Source organism: Pseudoliparis swirei, chromosome 16 (genome assembly GCF_029220125.1).
Source record: "Pseudoliparis swirei isolate HS2019 ecotype Mariana Trench chromosome 16, NWPU_hadal_v1, whole genome shotgun sequence".
In the NCBI taxonomy this organism is placed as follows: domain Eukaryota; kingdom Metazoa; phylum Chordata; class Actinopteri; order Perciformes; family Liparidae; genus Pseudoliparis; species Pseudoliparis swirei.
Window position 1 is genome coordinate 18,759,669 of NC_079403.1, and position 23,892 is coordinate 18,783,560.

The window sequence follows — 23,892 nt, forward strand, 5'->3', positions numbered from 1 at the left end:
TGGTTTGAAAGTAGTAGGTATTCCAGCTGTTGTTTGGAATCAATCAATCAAGCATAGTGTAGATGCACTGGGGAACTTCTGGTCCACCAAACCAAATTATTATTTTGTTCAAGAAGCACTTTATTTTAAACGGTTGACTTACACCTGCTGTTGATTGTGATTTCTAGAACCGAAACCACCAGACGCCTAGATGTTTGATGCGTTTAGCTTGACTCCAGGTTTGTTTAAGAGAATGTCTTGTAATTGGTGTCTTTTTGTCTAATTTAGGGGTTTTGTGAATTTGTTCAGCAGCTGACTAATTTCACTGTCACACATTCTTAAGGGTTGAGTGGATTTTCAACTGATTCACATGATTTTTAGTGATGCAAAGACTTGTATATAGGTGGTGGTTTTAAATCTTATTGCATAGTTAGTTTATTGTGTGTTTTATTTCCTTTTCTTTCCAAGATAACAAACATATGGAGAAGCAGTTTGACCCATGTGTTTTGAATCACCGATTCAGACCAGCATTGGCATTTATTTTGAAACTACTAGTTTTCAAAGCTTTTAAAAGGAGCTCGGTATGAGATCAATAAATTTGTATGCAAAATATGTCAAATGGCAATCTGTTACATGAAAGATGTTGCTTGTAGTGGTGAACGCACATTTACAGTTCCCCTCTGCACTCTGGAGCATTTTAGCACCTTTTAGTTCATTGTTTTGGTTTTCTGGCCCCCCACTGAACTGTCATGTTTAAGTCTCACTGCTGTTATTGGCCCAATTTCCAACTGCAGCTGCCATGACCTACAAGCTGTGATGAACCCACTGTCCTCTACCTGCCCAGCACCAAACAGCTTACAGGTCTTTAGTAGCTAGCTGGTGAACATAGTAGCTGCATTTAGCAGCAACAAACGCACACCTATTATTATAAGCATCCAAAGCAATGCTAAGTTAGGTCTGAGTCTGCTAGATGTTGCTCTGACATTCCTCATAAAATCTTTAAAAAAGTAAATGTGAGTGAATGAGACAATTCAGCTGATCCTTTGCTGTCAATCAATGCCGCTCATCAAATGTTTAGGTTGTGAACATATTAGGCTGCCACTCAAAAAAATTTGCACCTGAGCTTTTATAACTGTGCGTGCACAATCGGAGCTCTTTAGACATGACTGTCACAAATATACACCGATTAAAGCACTATTGATATGCTTGAGAATTTCTCAAAGAAGGCCAATTTATTGCAGCAGTAACTGGAGGTCTTAAGAAAGAAATGATTACTGTATATTTCACAGCAAATCTAATTGTTTACATGATGATCAAACATTGTTTCTTGGCAAAGCATCTAACACTTGACTTTACAACGAATGGCACGTCCGGCATAAACATCTTTTGTGCGTGCTCAGAGATTGCATGCCCAGTGGCATAAGCTGCGGTACACTTGAAGAATTTATTGTTACTCTGCTCAGTCTCGTTGGAAACCGTGAAACTTCTATGATGAGCTTGGAAGTCATCCTACGTTGAATCTGAGTTTTTAAGATGTGCGAGAAGCTTCATTCAGAATTGTAGTGTGACTATTGCCAACGGCGTCACATGGCACACACCAGGAATGCCATACAGATGGTAGCAGTTGTCAAGTAAGGGAGCTGTCATGTGCTGACCAGCAAAGCAAATAAGAAAAGTGCTGCTTTTCTTGAGAATCCTCTGGGAAATATTGGACAGTGCTGTCTTATGATGCTCTGATGTGTGTCAAGATACTGCCGGTGTGTGTGGGCTTGCATGGAAAACAATGGCTGTGGGTCCTTTTGACGCACATCATGCATTGCCACCGTGCGCTGCCCTTTTTAGAGCTCCTTTTCCTCTGTGCATACCGTGTTCTGCGTGTGTGGGGGGTCTACGGGATGCGTCAAAGGCTGTTCGGTAAGCCAAACCATGCAGGCTCATTCAATAGTGTGTTATTTCAGCTACAGGTGAGTTATGTATATGTTGTTGGCATAACTGGTTTTAACTACAGTTTGGTGAACCTGCTTAAAATACCATCCGTGTTTTGTTTTTACTGCTGATGGCTGTTTTTTTTGTTTTTATTCTGCTGCAGCCATGTCGACATTGAAATAGAGTGGGCTGTGAAAAGTAGAGGTGCACCGATCAATCGGCTGTCGATAAGTGGGGCAACGAAAACTCTGCTCGGATTCAGTTTATTTTGTATTGCCCAGAATCAGAAATTTCAAATTTGCCTCAGGGCTTTACAATCTGTACACATAACCCTGTCCTGTGGCCTCACATCGGATCAGGAAAAACACTTTCATGGGGGAAAAGGGGGAGAGAATCGACGCAAAGGGGAGCAAATATATCTTTTTGAGATCCCATGTCATGTTTGTCAACAAAAAATGGATGAGAACTAAATTGGTAGGGCAATTGGTGCAGCCAGCAGCTTATGTGACATTATTGTTTTTTTTCTTCTCACAACTGATTCTGTCTGCTTGACGGCGAAAGAACTGTTGTAAAGTTAAAATTCAAAATGTAACTGCAACATTCTTCCTGCATGTATGCCTAATACCTTGTGTTCCTCGATCCAGGGTAACGACTGAATAACTAAGGATGTGGTTTATTGTAGGGGCACCCTACGAGAAATATTTCAACTGTCACCGGATTACTACATAGAGTGGATGTGATTAGCCTCTTTCAGTTTGAATCCATGGATTTGTTCATAGAATACTGAAATTATTTAAACTCAGATTTTTTTTCCGTGTGAGCAGATAGAAATGTAGAAAATGTTCAGGTAGCAGGCTTATCATTTGTAGTTGGCCCTCACTGTCATTTCCGCCGGTTAAAAGGATGAACTACAGTCGGTAGATTAATATTTGCTGTTGCTAATTAAACTTCTGTTCCGGCTAAAATGATACTTTCGGCTGTCCTGTTGATTGCTTTCTATATGATTGTGTGTGCACTCCGATACAAGATTGGTTGTGAGTGACAAGATGCATCGCAGTGTAATCGCGAGTGTTTTTGTAGTTTAGCAAGACCAATGGAGTGGCCCCTTTCCACGTGAGGAATTACATAGATAATCATAGCCCACCCATTTCTCTACAGAAAGAAGTAGCTGCCAAAATCACCTGCAGGTGGTAGCTAGTCAGTCTTTGGCTTGATAGAGATGAGCAAAATCCCCTATGTTGGTTTGATTTCTGTCTAATCAATGCTGTCAGTGACTAGAACCATGGTAAATTAACTTTCTACATGTCGGTCCCCATTCACCTCCCTTTCCGCAATAACAGCCGCTTCCTCTGATCCACGGGCGCCTTGTGGAATTGTTTGAAATGTGTGGTGCCACAGATTGAGTGGTTTTAGAATAGTTTTACAAATGTGGTTTAACATAATCATGAATAGAAATGTATCCTGCAAGTTTTGACTTTGAAGTGTCGAATTATTTGAAACTTTCTGGGAATATTTCCCCCTTGTAGACATGTTCTGCAAGCTTTGTGATGGTTGGCCTAAGGGTTTCTTACTTTCGTCCACATTTTGTGATTAGCCACGTCCTATTGAAGTTCATTGGTTAATATCTTTCTAAACTGCTAAGATACCAACAAACTTGTGAACATTTTTAACAGTTATTCCAATTACGATCCAAAGAAGATTTGCTAGCAAATGGATTTGGTTTATAAATTTCACCTTATTCTGACTTGTTGAGTGAGGAATGGCACGTGTTCTTTAGTTTGGGACCACCGAGTGGTATGAAACATTCAGTGTGTTTCAGATACTCTTGTGAACATATCCTGCACGTGTGTGATGATTGGAAGGGTGGTTGACGTTTGTCAATTTTTGTGCTGGGCCAAGCCCTTTTTAAAATTTATATCTAATAAATGACTTTAAATACCAACACGCTTTTGATGGAGCTTGGGGTGTGGGAAAGAGGAAAGCCACTGTGGATCAGTTGTGGATGTCTTTCAAGTTCAAATGAAAACTCCTTTGTCCCAACAATGCTCTTTTTGTGTCTTTTTTTTTATTTTATCCAATGTCCATACCAATAATTAATCTGTATCACCTGTGGGGGCATTGAATTGACCCGGCTAATCCAGTCTTGAACCTTGACTTTTACTATCTGATAATTTTCATCAGTCACACAACACTGAACTAAGATATAAAACACCATTTCATCACATACTGAATTAATCATGCAGGTGTGAGAGGCTGTAGGTCTCGCTACTGGGATTAACAACACACTTACGGTGTCACACTGGCATTCTGTGTTGGGAGCACAAGTTATTGTAAAAGAAGAATAAGATATAACGCCATGTACCTCCCTGTTAAACCAGCAGATGACGATATCAATAGTCAGTCTAAAATACACACAGTACAATGTTTTCCAAGCGGTGGCTTTCAGCATCGGGGAAACGGTCTGGGTCTGGAATGGTCAGATGTTGTATTATGGGGTTCCGAACGTGGTTGCAGGTGATGAGAACTGGGAAGTTCTCAGGGACTGCCCATGAATGCACAGTTGTGAGAATCATTCTGTACCTGGGAGAGGGGTTGCTGTTGTTGTTGTTGGACTGATTTGTCCCATGGTAATTGTAGCAAGGTTTTGGTCAGACCTGTCTAGTTTCAAAATGACATAATTATGTCTATTACTCATCAGCTTCAGTTATTTGTTTTTAGTCTTTATGTCAATCTTTTTTGTTTCCATAATATCCAGTGAACATTCTGCTGTATGTTTTCTTTTATTTGTTTTCATATGATACCCTCCAAAGCAATAAAAAAATGTTTTAATTCCTTTAGAAATGTGAACATTTTCTGAAGTGCTTCCACTTGTAGCATCTAATAGTAGTTGGGCAGCGCTGAGAAGATGGGCTGAGTTGATGCAGGTTCGGTCTTGCCATCTGATTGCTGCGAATTGAAATCACCAGGAAGGCAGCTAAGCACCAATCGAGTAAGACGGTAACACTAATGGACTATATCTTAATTGACATTACATGCAGAGCTTTCCTTTTTTTATTAAATGCTGCACCCCTTTGCTCTTGGGTTGCCTTTCCAAATAGGCGGCCAGATTTTCATTATTGTGCCACATTTAAATATAACAAACAAGAATAAAACGTCAAATGGTGTCTTGTATGTTATTGTGAGCTGATTTGGAGCTGATTTGGAGCTTTTGGTAATCAAAACCCCACAGTGTGAATGCTGCTACTTCCCACATTCCAATATGACATCAAATTAGTACACAGGCAGGCTAGCGTAATGCTACGGCTTGATACTGTGGCTTAGTGGTAGAGCAGGGTTGTCCTTCAATCAGAGGATTGGCAGTTCAATCCCCAGCTCTGCTACTCTGTGTTGATGTATCTTTGGGCAAGACATTTATGCTCATGCAGAGTTAAAGCACTTTGAGTGGTCGAAAGACGACAAAAGATCAGTACAGTCAATTTACCATTTGAGGTTTTAATCCATAAAATTGCCAGAGCTAAGAACTTGTTTATTTTGCAGCATTTATGTAAGGGGGATGATGTTAGTTGATGACATGTTTCTGCTCGAGTCCTCTTCTTTTTCTTCAACTGTTTTAAGCTCTGTTACTTGTCAGGCATTCACTGCACCATCTTTCATGCCCATAAAATATTGTACAGATTGCAATATACTAGGTGCGTAACGATAGACGGAATTCAAACACTTATGTATGACAAAAGGCAATAGATCAAAATTGGCAACAATACTGAAAAACATCTCCGATGAAATCGAAAAAATAAATGCACAATAATACAAATTAAACATTGCGCGTGTGTTTCAATTATTTTTGTATATTTGAACATTCAAAGCACCCAAACATTCACATCCCCTAAAACAGTCGTGTCTCCCTGTTGCTGTTGTGGCTGACCAGGAACTGATTCCGGCATTCCTATTGTGCCCGTCGTGTGAAAACAAAAAAAAAATGCAGGGGGAGGTACTGGTGCTTAGTAACTTTAGTGTGTTTCACATGCGCTGAATTGGGACAGACGAGTCAGCATGAATACGCAAAACAGTTGGAGCTGGGAGAAAGTTAACTTGTCTGAAGTTGTTGTGATTGTTGTCTTTGCACTTATTCCCAACATGACCAGTTCATGTTACTGAGCCATCCAATGTTTGTGACCTGTGTCTCTGCGCACAGGTTGGTGTGTGCATGTTGTTACTGTAGTTCTCAACCAGGCTATTGTTGTCTGTTATTCATGGTGTTTTTTTCCCTCTTGTGTTTTCTGTCGCAGGGACCAGTTATTCTCCACAAGAAAATTCTCACAACCACAGTTCCCTTCATGGCTCCAACTCGCATTCTCACCCCAGCAAGACCTCAGACACAGTAAGTGTTGCCAATACCTCAGCACGGGGGTCGATGATGGACTGAAGAGACTGGTTTTCAGTACAGCAGCCCGAGTACTTTGTTCTTACTAATTGCTGTCCTGAAGTTTCACAGCTTTGATAATGGATTTAGTTGTGTATTCTTGCTGCAAAGGTGGAACACATTAAAGCACTAGTACTTTGATAACATCTTAGAAATGTATAGCGATCTTATATTGTCGGAGGAAAACTAGCCACAGGGATCAATTCAAACATTTAATGGTGGCAAAATGATAAGCTTTTCATTTTCTCTCATAACCCAAATGTTTGAAGGTAGAGTCAAAGTTAATTCTAGCAAGATTGAAGATTTCTGATTGTTTTGTTTAATGTTAGTTATTTACATGCTTGTGCCATAAGTCCCAATTTGTTCTCTTCCCCTTATTTGCTCTGTAACTGGAAAAGACATTAATCCCATTTATTATGGCTTTAGCACCTCACAATATATGTTGTGATGAAAATGTATGAATTGATCTGAAAATACAACTTGCTGTATACATTACATTTAGCTGATGCTTTTATCCAAAGTGCCTTACAAGCATGGCACATTCATACGCCATAGCCACGGCTACAGCGAGCAATTCAGGATTAAGTGTTTTACTCACGGACACATCAACTAGAGCAGGAATTAAACTGGCAATCCCCTGATTGAAAGACCGACCTGCTCACCGCTGAACCCCACAATCGCCCCTCGTCCGTCACTATAGCTGGGTCCTTCCCATTTTATGTCCTGTTCCTCCAGGTTCAGTTTCAGTTTGTCCGCGATGTTACCACCAGTTCAGATCTCGTGTAACGTTGGACTCTGTGGTCTAGTCGTCCACACATTACACGTCGGGGCTCCAGCGATGTTTTGACACGTTTCACCACCTTCGTAAATTCTGGGCCCTAAACATCTCCATTCATTATGTGTTGGCGGGTGGGGATCAGAGCTCTACAAGATATGGCCGCTTGCTTGTGAGATGCTATGTTGTGATTTTTCGCCAAAGCTTGTGATGGGCCAGAAGGTCAATGGCCTTTGCGTAGAACGAAACGTATGGCGTTACAGGAGCAGAGGAGGAGGTTGTTGGACAGGCTCAGGGATTTGAGGCGATTTTAAAGGACATTTAAAATCCATTTAAACCGTGATTTATTTATTTTAATGTATCGATAGTGGTCACGGACATAACGATACACTATTGTTCAAAATATTATTGAGATGGTAAGCTATATTGCTATTTTTGCACAGCCCAAAATCTCATTCGGTTAATAAATAAGGCAATGTTACTATATCATGCAGTACAATATTGACAACATAATGAAGTACTGGATTACAGTGTAACGTATAACGGAATGCAAGGAAATGAGCACAAAATGCCAAAATAGCTGTTTCACTTTGGTTACCACAAGAATCGTGACGTTTCCCTGAAATGAGCCCTGGCACCAGTGGCGCTTCTGTGGATCGTTCAGATTCCCTTACAAGCTCTTGCATCACATTCTCTCAGCACCCTCGCGCACACACTCGACTGTTTTCCCCATCCGTCTGGTCTTGTGTTCTTAAATATTTGTTCCCCTTCTCAGCCTTACGAACCCGGAGACGACTGGTCGGAGCACATCAGCTCATCTGGAAAGAAGTACTATTACAACTGCAGGACTGAGGTGTCCCAGTGGGAGAAGCCCAAAGAATGGTTGGAGAGGTAACTCCGACCCCCTCACTCAAACCGCTCTATTGTACACACCTTAATTATTATTATTTTTTTAATGAGGATCATGTAAAGGTTGGATACACAACTAATATGGGTTTGCATGCACACTTGTCTCCCAGAGAACAGAGGCAAAAAGAGGCAACAAAGACTGCAGTCGTCAACAGTTTCCCCAAAGACAGAGACTACAGAAGGGAGGCCATGCAATCATCGGCAGCCCCTAGTTTTACTGGAGCAAGTAAGTGTTCAACTCACACTTTCCTCACCGGTCTGCTTCGCCTGGTTTGAATAAATGTAATGTCTTTTTATATTGTGTTGCTTGGTGGGCTCTAAATATCAAAGAGTGTTTCCGTCTTTGTCTCCATCTCGTGTCTGAAAGCCGAGCTGAGGCATTGCTGTCACCGGTTAGTCGATGATGAATGTTGTTGAGCTGATCTCCCGCTGATGAACGCTTAATAACTGCTTACCAAAAGACTCGGACTACGAATGGCTGATGTGGCTCTTAAGCGACATACTGCAGCTGTGCCCTCTCACTGATATGGGGATGCTGTATATTGAGCCAGGTTGGACTCAAATCCATTACCTTCTTTGCCAATTAGTGTTGTTGCAGTGATAAAGTAGTCAGTGGTTTCCAATCAATCTATTTTTTTGTGGCAAGAAGTCCGTGTCTAAGCAGCAGATATGAGTGTTTGTTGGGATTCTAAAAAACAGTTCATGAAGTTTCAATGCCAATGAATGCTAGTCCTGGTTGCCCATGATTCTTCATCTACAATTTACTGAGCTTTTTTAAATGCATTTTTTATTCTTTTAGTTTGACATTGCCAGACCGAATCACAAATGCAATTACGTCTGTAATTTCTATCTTTCAATTTTCAAGTGGCGTCATCAAATTGCGTAGACCATACCATGCCTCTAAACACTATTGGATGGACTTGCAACAAATTAGAGCAACAGAAGATACAAAGTAGGACTGAATGTTGAAAACCTCCAAACGGTCTATGGCAGGGTTATTCTATTAATAATTAAGTGAGGTCCAGTTAGAGAGACTGCCCTCCTGGTCCGGAAAAATCACAATCATGTTAAACTGAGCGCTATGATTTAGTCTCTTATACAATATATTGCAGTACCTAGCAGTTGTATTATTGTCTGTTTTTTCCAATGACAGTCATTTCCAATATATATATATATTGTTCAATTGAACACTCAACAATATTTGTCACATTTAAACATACATACTCTAATAATAAATAAATTATCCTCTCTTATTTCAATATATTGCGTAAGTGAAAGCCTTTAAAAAAAATACATCTTGAAATAAATAACCCGGTTTTTTTGCGTTTTTCAGGGGCGGTTAAAAGTTAAAATATTCTCAACTTTAAGCATGAGGCGCGGCGGCGCACAGCTCATCAATGTCACACTCGGCCAATGCAGCCAATCGAATCAAGCAGGAGGCGGGCTTTCCTTCCTGTTGTCCCGAGGAAAACCTCATATTAGCGGTATTTAATTACGAAGAGCTTTATAATTCTAAATCTAAACACGACTCAAACTGACTCCTGCTCGGTCGGAAGTGAAACTGAAAGCCTCGCCATCGAGACACAATTGCAGGGTTTTTCCTGGGTCAAAATGGGTCTTCGGTAGGGATGAGAATTGATATGATTTTAACGATTCCGATGCCTTATCGATTCCTGCTTATCGATTCGATTCTTTTATCGATTCTTATTGGGCAAGGGGTGACAAAAAGAGCACAAACGGGTTTATTTACATTCATTTTCTTTCATATAATTTTCTATAATGCTGCACACACCATATACTGTATGTATACATACACATTTACATTTTTTAAATAACCAAAAACATTTATACATATTCCTCTTGAACTTAAAATAAAACTTACATAACTTAAATAAAATGTATTCTGTTTAATTTAAACATGTTCCTAGAAATTACAGTGCTCCTCACTTTTTTTAAAAGGGTATATGAACTGAGCTGCCAAAAATGAAACTAGCAGTGGCAAATACCAAGTGTGCAACCATCAATTGTATGGATCATCAACAATTCTTGTGCAGAAAAATAAGCATGTCTGCTTTCTCCGGGAGGATACGCGATCTCTCAGGACTTATTGTGTCTCCAGCCGTGGAGAACACTCTCAGATGGGGTGGAGGTCGGATGCCTGAACACAAAGATAAGAGGAGGTGTACAAGACGTGCTAGCTGTAGCCTGTGACCCAGACAGACTACCAGCCTCTGAACCGGTCTGACTCTGAACGTCATCAGCTAAATTGGATGGCAATGCAGATTATTTATATAGTGAAAGCTGGTTTACACAATGAAACAAATGGCACTAACAAAATCGCTGAATTTGCTGAGCTGACATAAAGCCACATTAAGAGGGGAGGCAAACACGACCTCTGCCTCAATGTAGGGGGCTGAAAATGGAAGATTCTATAGCTAAGCTAGCGTAGCTATATGCTAAGTTTAATAATGGATTAAAAATCGATATGCTCAGTTTAATAATGGGTTAACACGATAACGCGAACGTTTGCTGATAACACACGCCCTCTGATAATTAACACCGTTACGATCAAACATTTCTCAAAACTGGACTTTCAATCCAAACGTGAAGTGATCAATAATGGGAGACCAATGGCGGAGCTCAAATGAATGTTTCAAACGAAGGGACAGAAGATAACTTGATCGACTCCACACAATAAAGGCAAATTGCTTCACACTGAGTGGTTGTGATCACTTTTGAGGAGTTTACCTTGGACAGAAAGAGATGAAGCGCCGACGTTGGCTGAGTTGCTGCATCGAACACATGACATTCCTGTCATTTAATTCCATGCTGTGTTCAAATGCTTATTCATATTTGTTGTATTTCCTCCCTTCGACGAAATAGACTTTTTACACACGTTACAAGTGGCGTAGTTGTCATTTTTTCGTGTGAAATAGAGCCACACTTTAGAACGCTTCTGCCTAGTTGCCATGTTTGCTGCAGTCTGAAGAAGAAACTAAAAAAGTTTGCGCATGCGCAACGCCACAGAGGACCGTTAGCAGAACCGTTAAAGAATTTGTCTGACTATTCCAAACAATCGGTTCACTGGGAACCGGTTCTAAAACAGAACCGGTTCTCGATTCCCATCCCTAGTCTTCGGTGCTCCCCAAAAAAGTTGTTGGCGCGCTACGCGCGCACAGTCTGTGTCTCTCTATCTATTCGCGCACCTCACAGTTGCGTATTGATCAGACAAGAAGACGCGCTTATCAACTTGATTACTATTGATCAAAACAGAACGAGGGTTCGGCTGTAGCCTACTTGAAACATACTATTGAGAACTAGAGATGCACGATCAGGTTTTTGGGTGCCGATCACCGATCACTGAAATCAGTATCTACCGATCCGATAATACCGATCACCGATCACGGTGTCGATTGAAGCATTCTATTTATTGTGTAGCATTATTGCCTAGGACTATGAGGATATACATATATAAAGCACCTCAAACATTAAAGAAATTAACGATTTCTTTAAACATTTAGGACTTTTACTTTGAAAAATGTCCTAATTGATACAAGTCAAGTCAAGTCTTTTATTGTCAGATACACAGAATGACACAGGGTCAGACTGGGCACTGAAATTCTTAGGACAAGGCACCACACAACAACTACCATAGCCTAACATAATATAACATAACATGACATACACACTGTACAAGAACTCTGAACATAGTACTAACATATATACATATAATACACATAATAACTAAACTACAGACAAATGGGAGTAGCAGGAAGTGAAAGCAGGTAGTGCAATAGAAAGTGTAAGTGTAAGTACAAGGCTGAAAGTGACAGTGTATGTAAAGTGACGAGTGGAAAGTGTCGAGTGCAAAAGTGTCGCTCGTGTGTCAGTGTCCATTGAGCAGCCTGATGGCTCTCGGGAAGAAACTGTTCTCCAGTCTCTGTGTGCGAGACCGGATACTACGGTACCGCCTTCCAGAAGGCAGCGGGGTGAACAGTCTGAAGGCTGGATGATGGCAGTCCTTTAGGATCCTGCCAGTCTTCCTGAGGCATCGTGTGCGGTATGTGTCCTGCAGGGCTGGGAGCTCCCTACCGATGATGAACTCCGCAGTCCTGACCACACTACGTAGGGCCTTGCGGTCCTTGGCTGTGCAGCTCCCATACCACACTGTGATGCACCCAGTCAGGATGCTTTCTATTGTGCATCTGTAGAAATTGGTGAGGATGACTGAATCCATGCCAAACTTCTTCAGTCTCCTCAGGAAGAAGAGGCGCTTCCGGGCCGCTTTGACCACCTTGTCTGTGTGAGCAGACCAGGTGAGGTCGTTGCTGATGTTGACCCCGAGGAACCTGAAGCAGCTGACCATTTCCACTGCAGAACCGTTGATATGCAGGGGTGCGTGCTCCTCCACCTGCCGTCTCCTAAAGTCCACAATCATCTCCTTTGTCTTGCTGATGTTGAGAGAGAGGCTATTATCCTGACACCATGTAGTCAGGGTAGCAACCTCCTCTCTGTAGGCTGACTCAACTGATTGCTATTGTAGGGGATTTCAGATATGTATGGAACACATCTGCATCATTCATTTCCTGGAACTCTTGGGGAAATCCATTTACAGGACTTTTTTTAACATACAAAAGTCTGACTTATTTTTATAAACTCTTCCTTGGTACAGAAAAAATGTTTTAATGTTAGCATAATTTAAGCTAAATCTCAGAAACGATCTATAAAGATACAAAATCCGTTCATTGTTTACTTGTGTATGATTTGTCCACATCTTATTTTGAAAAACGGATGTGGTTTCACGTGGTTCTTTCCGCTAACTTTGCAAAACCGGATGTTGTGTCACGTAAATCCTTCCGCTAACTTTATCAAAACCCTCGCGCGCTCCCGATCAAATGCGTTTACCGTCACCATCAGTCTATAGGGGCTCAGACATGTGAGAGTCGGCTGAGTTGACCCAGATATTCAACTCGGGGGACGGGGACGCCGCTCGGTGCGTGAGGATCCCCTCGTGGTCCTCTGCGGCCCTCGCCGGGCGCATCGTCTCTGTTGCGGTGCGCCGCGGTTGAAACGTGTGATAGTTCTCGCAGATGTGACGTCATCTGGTCGGCCAAGTTTGAAAGGTCGTTTTGAGAACGCCGATCAAAACCGATAATGGGAATATCGGCCGATATGGATCGGCGCCGATCAGATCGGTGCATCCCTATTGAGAACATATTCGCTGACATGCACGTGATGAACACATTCGGCGTTCGGGAAAACGGCTTAGGCGCGCGCCCACATTTTCTCTATGCAGGAAAAACCCTGAATTGGCGGAATAGATGGTGGTGTTCGCCGTACTCTTTCCTTTCTTTTTTAAAATATCGTAAACCCCAAATCAACGATTGGTTACACACGCAGGTCCGTTTCACAGGTGCACCGCGCTGTTTTGCCCGGCAGGTTTTTGACGAGGCGATGGGGGGGGGGGGGGGGAACTGTGTTCATCACGTGCATGTCAGCGAGTATGTTTCAAGTAGGCTACAGCCGAACCCTCGTTCTGTTTTGATCAATAGTAATCGAGTTGATAAGCGTGTCTTCTTGTCTGATCAATATGCAACTGTGAGGTGAATGGACAGAGCGGCCAGCTGCTGATCACTCACTCTACAGCCCGACGTGCACGAATACACCTGGACTAATGCAAATGAAATTTCCACTCAAAATGCTGACAAAAGTTTGATTAACGATTTCCAACGCAGCCTCCATTGGTATTATTAACCTGGAATGATAATATATAGTGTAGGCACGAAGAAAATAAAAGGAAATTGCTAAACACCTGGGAATAAATACATTGATTAGAATATATATAAAGTTCTATGTGCTCGCTATAACTTCTATTGGAGCCGTTAATCACTCGTGCAATGCATGTCCGCGAATATGTTTCAGGTACTGCCGAACCCTCGTTCTGTTTTGAGCAATAGTAATCGCGTTGATAGACAGATCGAGTGTCTTCTTGACTGATCAGACAGTCTTGATCAACTGCTACGCCGAGCAGCACTCTCTTCGGTAACTAGCAGGCGTCGATAACCGATGCTGTAATGAAAAGTGTCCTAACTGCGGAAGTAATGTGGGCACTGAAGGTTGCCTATTCCCATTATTCTTTCAAATCATCCGACGGTGCAAGCCTGCTATTTCGACAAATGTTGTGCGGATAGCCAGATTGCAACACAATTTGCTTGTGGGGAAAGCAGATGCTTATATCTCTGCTCGTTCGGGCTTGCTCCTCACTTCAAGAGTCTCACGTTGTCCAATGTGTTGAAGCAAAGGGCCGATGTCATTCTATTTGACCAAAGCCTGAACCACTATTTACAGTCCAAACAGATAGATTTGCACATAAGGGACAATAGTTTGATTAAAAAAATGTTTTAAAAACATTTATATAAATGCCATTTCTTTTAATCAAACTATTGTCACATTTATTTGTATCATTTAAGTTTACAGCATGCTTTGGAATTGGAATTGTTAGTTTAAATACTAAATTTTCTCACCTTTTTATCTATACACTGAGATTTTATAAAATGTTTGGTCATGGAAATCCATTGGTGAAAATGTGTATGAACCCTGCATATGCGACATGCTGGCTTTGAACTGCCTGTGGGAAGAATTAACTTAAGTCTGTCCATTCTTGGTTTAAAGCCTCTGGTTTCCACTTTTCAGAGTACACCATGTGAAATAACTTCTCGCCCCTTCCCTGCCATGTGTGCTTATCTCACTTCAAGTCTAGGGCGATAATTATCGTAATGCATGTGTGATTAGCTGAGTCGCATAACGTGAGGTGGTTTACAGCGCTTGTAATTGGTAAATGTGTGAACCGATGAACGAGTGCCGTAAAGGTCAGAAAAGCGGCGCCGGTTCAAATTCTAAATTCTATTCAAAATTAACGGTTTTATGTTCAATCCTAAAGTCTTATTTGTTCACATTTTTGCGGTGTATGTACTAGCGTTGCAGCCGTCACCTGAAGGTACAGATCCACTCAGGTGCAGCTGTCTTTAGTTTCTGTTTGGAGGAAAATCCGCCGAGACTGCTACACGGCAATTATAGTATTATTATTTTTTCACAACACAGTGGCAAAGCTACTCCCAAGCCACTCGAGCTACGCTTGAATTGAATGACCTGTTTTTTTAATGCCTATTAACCACTCCCAAAGCCACTTCCTTTCCAATAGACCTGACACAATTGTGTTCATGAATAAATGCTTTAGAACATTTGATACATCGAGGGACAACATACAAAGACGGTACCATTTGATATCAGTTGTTGTTGATAGATTTGTAGAAAACTAAGTGCCACAGAACGTGTTTTGTCACCAGCTTTGTTAGTCGGTTCTTGTCACATGCCCGTGCACATCATCCTATCTACCGTCGTATCTGAGGAAATGTTTCTAGCCTTTGCCGTATTTCACTTCAGCGCCTGTTTATCTGCAGAAACCAAAGACGTGAGGATGCATTGATATTGTTTCCTCTGCTTTCGTTGAGTTGCGACAGCCTGCCGTCCCCAGTCTAACGTTGCCTTCCTTATCACTACTTCCCAGCAGTCATTCTGTCAATCAAACAACACTGTCACGGCAAAGACGGGTCCGCTGTTGATTTGCGGTGTTTAAGCCAATGTCGGACATGTAGCACTACACATCACCATTAGCCGGAAACATTTCATAATGCATGCATAGCAATATGAAGGCGGATGGAGGACGTTTATTTTTTTAAAGCTTGGCAAACCTAACTCTGGCCAGACATGTCTGCACTGACCACAGCTGCTCATAGCGGCTTGGCTCTGTTTGTCAGGTCTGCAGCTGCACACATTACTAGTAATCCTACAGCACGTTTGCTGAGTGTGTTAGACAAGGTGGATGCAGAGTTTAGATGTTTAAGTATATAACGCTTTAAATTTATCAAAATTAACGGCATGAATATGTCTGTTTTGGATAAGTCATGTTTGACTAAAACAAATGAGTCGACCATAATCCATCTTTGAGAAATGTGAAAAAATTCAGGGGGTTAATTACTGGGTGTCATTCTTAGTTTTAGATTCATTTAGTATCTTGCACCATTTTAACTACTGTATTCACGTGGGGCTCATGCTTCTGTGAAAGATGCTGACTCATGTTTTTTTACTCATAGGCCCCATTTCAGTAGTTTTAAACTTAAACTCTGAAATGCTGCTCCAGTGCCAGCTGTTTTATCTATCCTTGGACAATCACATGGTTAACTGTTTATACTGTTCCCAGAAATGTGTGCCGTTTCATGTTTGTGATTGGCCCATGCAGCATTTTAAAAAACATGGTTTTTGACACCGTGCTGTGTCGCTGACCTGACCTAATTTAAATAAATGAGCAGGGTGTGTTATTTGAAGCCGTTTCAAGCCTGTCTGAATGCAGCCTTACGGCTTTGTTCATGGTTGCTGTGATGTCAATATTGTCACCTGTCAGACCATGCAGGCCAGAATTCCACCACATTACAAGCACATATGCTGGAGAAGTAAACCAGACATTTGTTTGGTGGACTGGATTCCTCATCTGTTGGCCTGTTCTTGTTCAGTGGTTGCACGTTGATGTTTTAACTCTTTCATATTGTTCGGCGGACAAGCAAATGAGCTCTCGGCACGCTGCCACCATGGTTTGTAGTTCTCATCTTGATTGCAGGATGTATAGTGCATATGCAATGCACTGCAAGCCTGCACCAGTCCACTTCTGTCCTGGAGTATGATGAAGGCTTTATCTTATGTGGGACCATAATCTTTTGAGAATGCTTATTAGTGATCCAGAGGTTCCACGTACTCAGAAATGTTGGATCTATCTTAACTTGGTTATGCCAGAGACTGCAAAACAAGTCTTTTAAAATGTATTAATATTATTGCCATCCATAATCAGGTTTCCTGCGGTCGTGGAAAACCTAGAAAAGTCATGGAATTTAAAAATGGTAATTTCCATGCCTGGAAAAGTCATGAAAAATACTTAAATCACAAGTTTTGAAAGTCATGGAAATTTGTTATATTCACATGTTAATTTACGTCAAGTTTAAAATTGTTCATATGTTTTCGAAAGGAAGACACTCAAAATATAAGCCGGCATACGCTCTCATACTATCGGCGCAATTATAATTTGTTCTCGTTGCAAGTGATTGCACCTTAACTGGAAAGTTCGCTGGCCATAGCTCGGGAAGCGGTCGGGATAATGTACTATGACAGAGGTGTAGGTTTAACCATGCTGGCTACTCTGTGTGATGGCAACACATTAGACATGTCAAACATTGGAGAGGAGACGTTAACGAGCCGTGCTAAAGGAAGCAGACATCACAGCGCTGAGCTAGCGGAGCTACGGCTAGCGGAGCTACGGCTCCTCCATCACCAGCTAGCGGAGCCACACTGAGCAGCGAGTCTCTCTTTCCGGTAACAAGCAGGCGTCGATAACCGATGCTGTAACAAAGTGACGCCCTGACTGTGGAGGTAATGTGGCCACTGAAGGTTAACAATTCACATTGTTCTTTTAAATCATCCGAAGATGCCAGCCTGATATACGATGCTTGTGTTGAAAGCAAACGTTCATCTCTCTGCTCATGGGGCTCCTTCACTTCAAGAGTCACGATGTCAATGTGTGGAAGGGCCGATGTCTTTCTGTCTGACCAAGCCTGAGCCACTATTTAAAGTCCAAACGGATGGATTTGCACATTATGGATAATAGTTTGATTAAAAGAATAAACATGTATATAAGTGTTAATAAGAATAAACATGTATAAAACATGTTATTCTTTTAATCAAACTATTGTCTCTCATTCATTTGTTTCATTTAAGGTATATTGTATGCTGTGTAATTACCTTCGCATTGAAAATGCCGGAAGGTTATGTTTTGATCGCCGTGTATTTATTTATTTATTTATTTGTATGCGTGTTATTCGCAAAACTCAAAGTATTGAACTGAATCGCATGCAATTTGGTGGGATGATTGTTTATTATCCGGGGACCAGTTGATTAGATTTTGGGATCGATTCGGTCAAAGGTCATGAACAGGTCAAAATCTTTCGCAGAACTCAAAGTATTGAACCGAATCGCATGAAATTTGGTGGGATGATTGTTTATTATCCGGGGACCAGTTGATTAGATTTTGGGATCGATCGGGTCAAAGGTCAAGGTCAAAGGTCATGAACAGGTCAAATCTTCTTGAATCACATGGAATTTGGTGGGATGATTGGTTATTATCCGGGGACCATTTGATTAGATGTTGGGATCAATCGGGTCAAAGGTCAAGGTCATGGAAAGGTCAACATCTTTTTTTTTACCATAGCACGATACATTTTTGTCCAATTGGCATGCAACTAATGCCAAAATGTTCATAATTCAATGCCCAATCTTGTGATATGCGAAGGTATGCGCTCTACCGAGTGCCCGTTCTAGTTCTCATTGTTTGAATACTCCATTTTCAAAGATGTTCATGTGGTTTAAAGTAATGGAAATCCATTGGTCAACATGTGTAAGAACCCTGCATAATGTAGCGGATGTTTGCATACGACTTTCAATTCTGTTTATTTGTTATAGCCCAATATCACAAATTTGCCTCAGAGGGCTTTAAAATCTGTACACATACGACATCCCTTTCCCAGGAACTCACAACAGATATGGAAATTTGGGCTGCAACAACGAATCGATAAAATCGATTATTAAAATAGTTGGCAACGAATTACATTATCGATTCGTTGTGTCGTGCGATTATTACGGCCCTCAATAAATCGCGGATTATAAACAAAGTTGAGTTGAGAGCAGAGCGGCGCTGGAGAAACCGGAGCGGAGAGAGAGGACAGAACGCTGCGTTGTGAGAGCCAATCAGCGCTGAGCTGCCCCGCTGTTGATGAATCTAATTGGCTGCTGCTGCCCTCGTGGCGCTGGAAGCGGAAGTCATTCACGTAGTCGGAGTGACATTCACGGAGCTGTGTGCGCCTACGGGTGACGTTATGAACCCAGACATCTGGGCGTGTTACGATGTGTGTGGCATTTCCACAAGAAGTATAACGTAGAAAAGTGGTTATTTATTCCGTGGCGGATGGCGGAAAATATTTTTCCACGGAGAAAGGCAATGGAGATAAGCCACGCCCCCTCACCGTATGAGGCATTTAACCCATAAATAGCCAACTCAGGAGAGTAAAGCGCTGTCAGTCTGATTGTGACAGGGTTCATCCACATGCTGACCAGTGAACAGGTTTCATCCACATGCTGACCAGTGGATCTCTAGGACATTTCCATGACTTTAAATCAAATTTCCATGATAAAAAATTTTGTGAAAACTCTGTATACATGAACAAGTGAGACTATATCGTATTTAAACTAACAAGGAGAATTCCAAAGTATACAGTATATATTCCGTGTAAATTAACATTTGAATATAACAAATTTGCATTACTTTTCCAATTATTTGGGGATTTTATTTTTTTCAATTACTTTTCTAGGCCTGTTAATAGCCATTTAAAAATTCCATGACTTTTCCAGGTTTTCCATGACCGTACGGACCCTGTTTTGAATGAAGGGTTGAAAATTTAATTTTTTTATCCGATTAATCGAGTATCAAAATAATCGTTAGTTGCAGCTCTAATGGAAATACTCCCAAGAAATAGAAAACCCCTTTCTCAGGGAGAAAAAAAAAGAAACCTTCAGGAGAGCAACAGAGGAGGATCCCTCTCCAGGATGGACAGAAGCAATAGATGTCATGTGTACAGAAGGAATCATTCCAGAGTTACAACATATTCAATAAATATGAGTGTATGAATAGTTGGTAGTAGTCATGGACCAAGATCCAGACCTCCGTGATCCATCAGGAGGAGTGGGCGGAGCATCAGCAGGGCCATGGCATCAGACCCAGCCAGGTCCAATAGACCCGATGAGATGTGAAGTCACAAAGACTGCGGGGAGGAAGCAGAGTTAGTAATGAGCAATGGAGAGATTAAAATTCATCGATAAGGAGGGAGAGAAGAGGAGACCGGTGCTCGACCGGTCTTCATCCTCCCGAAATTCACCCACACCACTCCACTCCTCCGCTCTCTTCACCGGTTACCGGTGGCTGCCCGCATCCGCTTCAAAACATTGGTTCTGGCGTACCGTGCTACGAACGGATCGGGCCCCGTCTACATCCGGGATATGGTCACACCGTACACCGCGGCACGTTCGCTCCGCTCGGCAACAGCCAACCAAATTGTGACTCCTGCACTTCGAGCTAATCACTCTAAGTCCAGACTGTTTGCTGTCCTGGCTCCTCAGTGGTGGAATGAGCTCCCCACTGACATCAGGACAGCAGAAAGTCTCTACATCTTCCGCCTGAAACTGAAAACACATCTTTTCCGACTATCTGGATCAAAACACAGATTAGCACTTCAGTGGCACTTAAATAGCACTTATTATGGTACTTTTGTAGTTCGACTATGTTGAGGAAATGTTACTTTCTGTATTCTTGTAATTAGTTTGTACTCTAGGTTGAATGCACTTATTGTAAGTCGCTTTGGATAAAAGCGTCTGCTAAATGACATGTAATGTAATGCTCAGTGTATCTTAGAATGTTCCCCAGCAGCCTATAAGCCCATCGCAGCATATCAAGGGGCTGGACCAGGTGAACCTGATTCAGCCCTAACTATAAGCTCTGTCAAAGAGGAAAGTCTTTAGTCTAATCTTAAATGAGGTGACTGTGTCTGCCTCCATGACTGAAGGTGGAAGCTGGTTCCATAAAAGAGGAGCTTAATAACTAAAGGCTCTGGCTCCCATCCTACTTTTTAAGACTCTAGGAACCACAAGTAGCCCCGCATTTAGTGAGCGCAGCTCTCTAGTGGGGCAATATGGTACTACAAGCTCCTTAAGATATGATGGAGCACCAATCGAGGCCTTTTGTAGGTTAGGAGAATTTTGAATGTTTCTTGATTTTTACAGGGAGCCAGTGCAGAGCAGCTAATACAGGAGTAGTGTGATTTATTTTGTTAGTTTTAGTGAGTACACGAGCTGCAGCATTCTGGACTGTTTAGTGAATTGTGATAATTAATTGATGAAATCACTCCTCTCTGCAGAGTCGGCTCAGGCGGAGAAGCCTGCAGCTACCCTTGCCGCCCAGTCATCGTCGTCTGGCTCGGGGAGCTTGAACCCCTCATCGGGGACGCCAGGGTCATCCGCCTCCACGGTGCCCGTGTCCCCGGTCCTGCAGTCCCCTGCACCGCCGTTCCTCCAGGACCCCACTCTGCTCCGCCAGCTCCTCCCAGCACTTCAGACCGCCCTGCAGCTAAACAATGCCAGTGTGGACATGGCAAAAATCAACGAAGGTGATAATTGCAGGCGACTCGCGCGTACAAACGACCGGTATCTCCGTAGAGCTAGCGGCGATAGCTGTGTTTTTGAGGAGTGCCGGTTGCCGGGCAAAGCTTTGTATTTGCATGCGGCGCTGCTCAAGGCTGCCGGTCTGACTTCCCTGTTTCGGCGCAGGCTTTGACATGACAAACCTTTCACCAAGGAGAGTAGACAAGGACACACACAGTCTGTTTGCACAATTTAAAGGCTGAAAAATCAATCCAGCATTTCAATGGTTGAAATGGAATAAGACATTAAGTCCAACATACCCTGCACATTCATTTTGTTTCCTGTAGGTCTGAGCACAGTATTACCGACTAACTTGACATCCTCACTGTACTCGGACTTGGTCGAAGAATGTCACATGGTCAGAGGGCAAAAGAGTGCATACTTCATCCAAACCGTTAAACTGGAAAAACCGTGTGTCAGTGGTGAGACACATTGGTTGTAATTATGCAAAGAAAAAACGTACACTTTCAGATGGTCTGTCCTAAAAGACATCGTCTGAAGAAGGGGCTTCTAGTTCATCCCCACTTGGTTTGCAGCACAGGGGAAGTAGTCAGAGGCAGTCCCCACACCAATCCCAGTATCAGGAAGATGTGGGGTCTCAGAAGCCGTTTGACAGTCCGACAAGCACTTCTGTTGGAGTATACAAGGAATGACTCGTCCTGCAATCAAGGTTGTGCAAACACTGAGTCCAAAACTGCGCCGACATTGTAGGGGGGCCCTCTTGCATCTCAACTGTCTGAGATTCAGGGACATTATCCAACCCGAGGAGCACGTCGCAGTACTTGCACCCCTGCAGTCTGGGTTCTTAAGAGAGACCTTCTGGCTCCACTATGAAAACGGTGTGTGTGTGTTTGCCTATTTTTTTAGTTACGGCCAGTGCTGTGGGGTGTGAAATTAACTTTATCATCCACTGGATGGAAATTGTGACACCAAATCAACATGCCACCTGTGTGTCCGTGTCCTCGGGCCATATCGACTAACTGTCCCTGTTGGAAAATGTGTAGGTTCAGGTGGGCTAACTTGTGCGTCTGTTTGGCTCTACAGTTCTCACAGCTGCTGTCACGCAAGCTTCATTACAGTCGATGCTCCATAAGATCCTCACTGCTGGACCGTCGGCTTTCAACATCACGACGATCCTCTCTCAAGCCGCTCAGCTCTCCAACCAAGGTAAAATGTCCGCTCCCCCGCTGTGTGCAGATGGATGGGGTCTGCGAGTGTGCCGTGTTGCGACTTCTTTGAGAATCCTTCTGTGCATTTCCTTAGCATTGGATGCTTAGGACAAAGCCGATGGCATTCCTATTCCCTGAGATATCTTTGTGATGAATTGCCGTCTTTTTAAGATTTCACAGATTACTCTTACTCCTCGTGTTTTTCCTCCTGTGGAAATTAAATGTAGATTGCAGTCAATTGTATCAATCTCTCAGATTGACTGTCTTTTTGTTTTCGTCTGTCCCAACAGCTCAGCAATCGAACCAGTCACCCATGTCGCTGACATCGGAAGCCTCGTCGCCCAGGTCGTATGTTTCCCCAAGGATCAGCACACTCCAGACCAACGCCGGTCCCCTGAAACCCCTCCTAAGCACTCAGCCGATCATCTCGCATCCGAAAGTAAGATGCCAAATTAATGAAAGAGGCTAAGATTAAACAGAATATGCTTTCTATTCGTACCATCCACAAGCTTGTGTCTTGATCCCGTGTCTAGAGCTTGGTCTTGATGTGCAGTGTTTCTTAATGGCTGCTTTTAGGTAGGGTTTGGTACCGGAAACCAGTGCCAATGTGGTACCGGTTCCAATACAACCGGTATTACCCGGACCGGAACGCAACGCACATTTCGGTGCTTCTTTCCGGTGCCTGAGCCGATTGAAATTGAAAAAAAATATTGTTGTGAACTTCTCAGGTGACTCCGCCCTGTCAGCAGGTTGCGATAGCCTCTCATATTTAACTTTGACAGCGGAGGCCTGCGCCGTGTGTGACGGCGTGAACCCGTGTCGAGCACACCAGCGTCAGGCTGGGCGCGACGGGGAGACCGTCACCGGTCCCCCTGAACATGTGGAGACTGATGATGACGAGCAGCCTTAACTCAGATTAGTACCGTATCGTTGATTGCAAGTCTTGCATTCATAAAAGTAGCCCAAGAAATAATAAATTAGCGATTATAACCATGTTTAAGCTAGCTCGTAGCTAGCGCTAGCTACGAGCTACGAGCATGACAGTCTGCTAGCAGATGTGTTGATGTCCAGCGATCCCGGCTGTATACCCGTGTTACCGGGAATATAATGACGGAGGAATAAAGACCGTGGGGCATCACTTTGTTTCAGTGTAACTCTCGCTGTCAGAAGCACAACTTTATTTGTCACGTGTCATCTTCAGTACCTCTGATTGGTTGTTCTCTTTGCCCATCAAAACAGTGACAGGATTAACCCTATAAGGGCTGCACATGACAATACATATCACATCATATAATGGAGAACATGTGTTGTGTATGTTAACAGTCTGATATCCGTTGTGTGTCAGTGCTCCATGATAACGGCTT

The 23,892-nt window shown here is 42.6% G+C and overlaps 1 protein-coding gene across 2 annotated transcripts in view; it reads left to right on the forward strand.

The window, feature by feature from the left end:
- Positions 1-23,892, forward strand: part of waca (WW domain containing adaptor with coiled-coil a) — a 30,912-nt gene that overhangs the window by 1,663 nt on the left and 5,357 nt on the right. For both annotated transcript variants that reach the window (XM_056434581.1, XM_056434582.1), the window contains exons 4-9: positions 6,192-6,283; positions 7,876-7,991; positions 8,120-8,235; positions 21,077-21,325; positions 22,404-22,526; positions 22,819-22,967. In XM_056434581.1, the coding sequence (XP_056290556.1) occupies positions 6,192-6,283; positions 7,876-7,991; positions 8,120-8,235; positions 21,077-21,325; positions 22,404-22,526; positions 22,819-22,967 (845 nt within the window). The remainder of the gene's footprint in view (positions 1-6,191; positions 6,284-7,875; positions 7,992-8,119; positions 8,236-21,076; positions 21,326-22,403; positions 22,527-22,818; positions 22,968-23,892) is intronic.